Source organism: Centruroides sculpturatus, unplaced genomic scaffold, assembly GCF_000671375.1.
Source record: "Centruroides sculpturatus isolate CEXI.00-Female unplaced genomic scaffold, Cexi_2.0 scaffold203, whole genome shotgun sequence".
Taxonomy (NCBI): domain Eukaryota; kingdom Metazoa; phylum Arthropoda; class Arachnida; order Scorpiones; family Buthidae; genus Centruroides; species Centruroides sculpturatus.
Genome location: NW_019384324.1, coordinates 595,216 through 601,621, shown reverse-complemented (window position 1 = coordinate 601,621; position 6,406 = coordinate 595,216). Strand labels below are relative to the sequence as shown.

The following is a 6,406-nucleotide window of genomic DNA, read 5'->3' as shown; positions in this document are numbered from 1 at the left end:
ATACTCAAAGATACAACACTCACAAATGACACATGCAGAAAATGTCACATCATGCCAGAAACTATACAACACATTACTTCTGGTTGCAAGCTCTTGGCACAGACAGATTATTTACACAGACATAATCAAGTACCAAATATAATACACCAAGAGCTTGCAAACAAACACAAATTATTAGACATCCATGAACCATACAACAAATACATTCCACAGACAGTATTAGAAAACAACACATACAAAATGTACTACAACAGAGCCATAATCACAGATAAAACAATTTACCACAACAGACTCATTGACAAACACAATAAAATCACATACATTATAGACATAGCCATTCCAAACACTCACAATGTACAAAACACATGCACTGAAAAAATTTGCAAGTACACAGAACTCGCCCAGGAAATAGAGCATCTGTGGAGGATGGAAAGGGTGCTTATTGTGCCTGTCGTTCTCTCATGTACAGGTGTGATACCACACACACTACACAAAAGCCTGGGAACATTACAATTGAATAGAAATACATACATCACACTACAGAAGGCCGCTATATTGAATACATTATTTGCCACATTGTTAGGAAATTCCTGAATAAAGACACTGACACACTTATTTAATTTTTGTTTTTGGTTGCTATGCCTTGACTCTGGTTTGGCATAGTACATAGCCACTGGTATCAATCGAGTATAACCCACTAAATACTGTATAATAATAATAATAACAATAACTATGACTCTCACCTTGCTGATTTGAGAGATTTTAGTAGTTCCAATGAACCATAGAGTGATGCTGACAGGAATGTAAGCAGCATGAATGTGTTTACAGCAGCATTAAAAATGACTCACTTAGCCCACTCCATGAATCAACATGAATCAGATGCTGTAAACAAAGCAGCATCTGATTCATTGTTCTCCATGTTGGACGGTTGGAAATAACAAAAAACGATTGTTAATCATTTAGAGCATGATATTGGCTTTGACGTTTCTTGTATTAATAGCATCCTTGTTCATGAGTTAGGCAGAGGCTTGCATCTGGAAAATATGCCTCAGTCTCCCTTGCCACCAGTGGCAAACACAGCACAGGCCCGATCATGGCATCACAAACACATTCACTATCTCGCTCGCTGTTAATAGACAACACACACTAATCGGCCATGCTTCGGCGGGAATCCGGCCACTGATTGCCAAGGAAAACACACCTATGGATGAAGTGGACTCGAGAAATAAATGATCCGTCATCCGTGCCTATTACCACCATTACAAAATTTAAAATAGACATGACAGCATACAAATGACACATGATAAATTCACACAAAAATACCCATATCTCACTGTTACAGAGCAAAAGATGGATCAGAAAACAACAAGTATACAGTAAAATCTGTCTATGGCGACCACCTACAGTTCCTTCTAAAAGTGGTCTTTTAGACAGGTGGTCGTCCATTACAGGTGGTGCTGTAATACCGTATTTCCGTACGTATTTTGCGCACTTTTTAGCCATTTCTATTAAGCAAAACTCGCAGTGAGCAAAAATAAGCAAATTTTTTCAACGATAGGGCTATACTGTATTGGTATTGTATTTTATTCTTATCGGATAACTTGATTTATGGGAGTCGTCATGATTTTATAAGACAGATTTAATATCAATATTTTAAAGATTAATACAATAGTCGCATTTTCTCTATTATAATGCACACTTTCTTTTTTCCGACTTAATTAATTCAACTTGGTTCTTTTAGTTCGCTCCTCAGTTGCGTGTATTACGTCATCTATATACAAGTGCATCGTATCTCTACATCACTTTGGTTTTGGTATTCGTTAGTTTAATCTTATTTTAACTTTATTTTTTTAATATTTTCCTAAGTACAATAAGAAAAATTATTAATTAATAAAATGATTGTATTGTTTTTTCTCATTATACGATTTCATTACATTCCGCTAATGTCATTGCGGAACCGAAAAAGGAAGGTTGCCTGTAAAACTGATTTTTGCATTAATGTGTTTATTGTTTTTTGAATATTTTGCATGCGTGGAAATAAGGTAGGTTGATACAGAAACTATTTATCGCACATGTACTGTATATGAGTTCAAAATAAATAAATAAAAATAAATTTTATCAAACGATGCGATCAGCCAATTAATTGTATCGTGTACAATATTTTATACCCCCAAGGAAAATACTGTAGATCTAGGGTAAAATCAATTTCGTTTTCCCATAGTTAAACTTTGCCGCTAATTGCTTCTGTGATAACTTTAACACGCTCTTCTAACAACAGCGCTTTGTATTTCTTTCGTTTTTTGGACAATTTCGAACAAACTGAAATGAATTTCCTTTGTTGCTAGACTAATTCATTAACACCTGCAACTAATTTCAAGGGTGGGAGATGTGTCTGAGGTGGGTTCGAACGAGAGTTTATACTAATTCATCATCATAGGAGGGAGGAAACGTTGTTCAGATGAGTTCGAACAATAGTTTAGACCAGATATATTTGCAGAAGTGGTCGCTTATTACAGTTGTTATATGTTGTTTCGGACCAAAAATTGATGCCAGCAGTCGCACTACACAGGTGGTCGTTTAATACAGATAACTTATACGAAGATTCTATGGATAAAATATTCAGTGCCAGAAATTTTTGCCCATTTTGGCAGGTGCCCGTCAAATGCAGGTGGTCGCCTAAATAGTTTTCACTGTACTTAACAACCTTCTATAAATGTGAACAAGTAGTGCAAATTTAAACAAATAATACATCAAATTTATCGACACCTGCAAACACTAGATCACACCGATCAGACACTCACTGACAATATCTGAATCGCAATCACTTGTGAAAAGTACACGGCATAATATGCACCAATAAAAATATAAACTCAAAAATTACAACTAATGACATCAGTCAGATAACAAATAATGATTGCTATGGAGTGGGCTATGTGAGAAGTCATTTCTAATGCTGCTGTAAACACAATATGACTACTGCCGACATTTTGTCACATCCAAAAATACATCTACAGGATTTGTTGGCAATTCAGATGTTTACAAGATACATCATTCAAGCTCGTGAGCTTGCGCAAGAGTACTTATTTCTCTTGAGTATGAAAAGAACACAATCTAATGTGTAATTCAGATTTCATCTTTGATTGCTTTGACAATGCTGCAACAAGTGAAAAACATTAGATTTTCTTCAATAAGTCAAATTTATTCAGACAAGTATCGCAGTTCTGTGCGACAAAATATCAGCATATTGCATAAACCTGCCTTTAAGTAACACTGTTACTGAAGTCCTTGGAAAGTGAAGACAACTTGCATGTTTTGTGGGAACACTTAGTGACATGTTAAAAGGGATTCATGTGATGCATTATAAAATAAGGCATTCCTCACACAATAGATGCAGTTAACTTTTGGGTCATTCTAAACAGAGAAAGGAAGAAAAACACTTCTTGTTGCCATCTTGTAAAAAAAATAAGTTACACAGGACAGGGTCCTAGGACTATATTGGGGACCTCGTGCACATGCGTGGTCTGCTAGCGCATCAATGACAGAAATTCTCTAAAAAATGGAAACATCAAAATTTCACTTACAGCATAGTAATGTTTACTCGTGTAGAAGCTTGGAAATACTGCATGTCGCAAGATATACTACATCTTTTTGATCACATTAGAGACACTGTCGTAGAAGTTCTGTGTTGTTGCAAGTGTTACCTGTGTATGTTATTATATCAATTCAAATTTAATGAACAAGTCACATTTTACATTAAAATGCAATTCTATGCACAAATGTTTTACATTTTCCAAATTTATAGCAATATGAGTATATTTTTAATACTTTTACTGTTTATAATAGTAATAACTGTAAAGTGATTCTATGAGGTGGGAAATAGACGTTTAGGTTGTAAACATGGTCTGATTGATATAATTTGCATTTGATGTACTTTCATCTTTCATATAATGTAAACCTACACTCACATTAACCCTTCCATATACAAAACAGATTCTTAGGACATGTCCATGCCGACACGAGCAAATGTGATGACGTCAGATTGCGACATTCCTTCTTCTTACTAATACTCATGCAGTGTGAATGTAAGGAGCTAATGCACGAGTGTGGCATAAAGTTCAAATGGTGACAGATGTCTGCAAGAGTGAGATTTTATCCCATGTTTCACTCTTGCACAGCCTTCACGCTTTGCTACAATTCTTCCATCTGCATGTCTGTAACCTTAATATTTAATACATCTACAGGTTTTCATTTCAATACCATATAACTTAATGTAACACAAATGTTCTGTACAAAAATACTTAGGATTTACTCTAACATTGCTTTACTTCTTCCTTTCAGATTCTCCTCGTTTGTCCCACTACACGAATTATGGAAGCAATACATGGACGATATTCTGCCCGATAACATACTAAGGTAAAATAATGCACGCTTATGCACAAATTCCGTTTACGTACATTGTATTCTTTATTGTCAGTTTGCAGAACAACTCTGCCGAACTGCTCCATTTACTCCAGAAAGCAGATTATCACGGCTGTTATCTGGTGGTTGCCGCCTCAAAGTGTTCCCCCTATGTCGGATGCAAAGGAATCGTCATAATGGAAACGAAGAACACGTTTAGGATAGTGACACCCAAGAATATTGTCAAAAGTAATTACTAGTTGCAGTAATTTATAATTTGATTTTGCAAGAAATATCCATAACATACAATTTATTTTCAGCAATTCCCAAGAATAATACAACCTTTGCATTCGAATTAAAAGGGAAGATATTCAAGATATACGGAAGTCATTTTCGGCATCTTCCCGGAGAGCGGTGCAGAGCAAAGTTCAAGAGCAAGTGACGAGAGAGTTGTCCCATAAAGTCGAATAAATTACTTTTACCTTAAACATAACCTTTATAATTCGTGTGCTAATTAGTGAGAAAATTGATGATTTTGCTGTTTGCTGTGGTGCCGCAATGGCTCTGAAATCTGTCTTCGCAAACTTTTGGAAACAATGGGCTAAATCTGTTTATTCTAAAATATTGGAATGAAAGTTTAGTTAAGAGTAGATCAATAGATTAAGTAACAAGGCCCACAAACCCACAATAATAATTGATATCTGCCTTACTGTGTTACAGTTCAGTACTATGCAGTCTCAGAGTTTCACTGATACCGAGGTGGGCCGACTCAAAATGTGGTCAAACATTTGTGAGTGCAGTTATTTATTTTCTGCATGCAAAAGAAACAAACTTAACTATCATTTATTGTATGCAGCAGCATTATGACTGGGAGACGGGCGTTTGCGAATGGTAGATCTGTACAATGATCAGTAAACTGGCCAACTCACAATTGCAGTCATGGCCATGTGGGAAGAATGATTCAGAAAGACAGGCAAATAGATGACAACAAACCCGACATTTTATGCTGTTTCATACACAATACTCCATTCCTCCAGTGTTTTGGTACACGTTGGGCACCAAAAAAACTGGAGGAATAACATGAAACAAGCAGATAAACCTCTCCTCCTCAAAACATCTCATACTACAGACAGGAAGGCTCTAGGTTTCTCACTCTTATTATTATAGGTGACAAAACAATGCCACACCTTTGAAAATCAGAATCAAAATGGGCAAGCACAGTTTGGAAACTTCCCTCATCCCCACAACAAAAGTTGAATATACCATGATTTTTTTGGCAAATAATAATAGTTTTAGGACCACATGCTTAGGATGTCCTGCTTGTGAACGTTCTTCCCAAGGCACCATTGTGAATGCAGCAAGTTATTTGTAAGACTCTGGACAGACTGAAAGCCTATTCGCTGCTGAAAACCTGGCATGCTGCAAACAAGTGATCACCAGCTGTTGTCATATCAAGGATATCCACTGGGAGGTTTTGGAACACCCTTCCCTTGTCCAGGATCTGGTCCTTGGTTACCATCTGTTTGACCATTGAAAAGGCATCTTGGCAGATTAAGGTTTGCAACTACATTATACTTGCAATACACTGTCTTGAACTGGCCGGAGGGGTTCGACATAACTTTATTCTCTGCTGGAATGGATGCGCGTGCCCAAAAATCTACTCATTATTTTAATCCATTGCCACCTTTCTGGGAATCGACATAAAAACAGCTAATGTGGTTGGCACATGCTCCTTAATCAGAGTGTCTAACATACTCTATGACAAATATTTCGTCCTTTGTCGGCACAGCCCTTAAAATTTAGAATATCACAGGAATAGTCCCATTTATAGATCTCTTGCCCCTTTGGCATGCATACTCTGCAGTTGCACAGATTGCTTCCTCTACAATACGTCTGAGGCAGATTGTATTTCTAAGGTATTCCAAATTATAAGGAACATGTTGATCCTTTCAGGTTACTGGGCATTTATGACATACTGATAAGAGAGTAGACAATGACTGCATCAACA

General features: G+C 36.6%; 1 protein-coding gene across 3 annotated transcripts in view; it reads left to right on the top strand.

Moving 5' to 3' along the window:
- The window catches only part of LOC111626770 (ribonuclease P protein subunit p29-like), an 18,476-nt gene extending 12,086 nt beyond the window's left edge, over window positions 1-6,390 (top strand). For 2 of the 3 annotated variants that reach the window (XM_023370283.1, XM_023370274.1), the window contains exons 5-7: window positions 4,339-4,413; window positions 4,475-4,647; window positions 4,719-6,363. In XM_023370283.1, coding sequence (XP_023226051.1) covers window positions 4,339-4,413; window positions 4,475-4,647; window positions 4,719-4,840 — 370 coding nt within the window. In that variant the 3' untranslated portion in view covers window positions 4,841-6,363. Of the gene's footprint in view, window positions 1-4,338; window positions 4,414-4,474; window positions 4,648-4,718 lie in introns of all 3 variants that reach the window. The other variant, XM_023370265.1, reaches the window with a different exon arrangement.
- The last annotated feature ends 16 nt before the right edge of the window (window positions 6,391-6,406 follow it).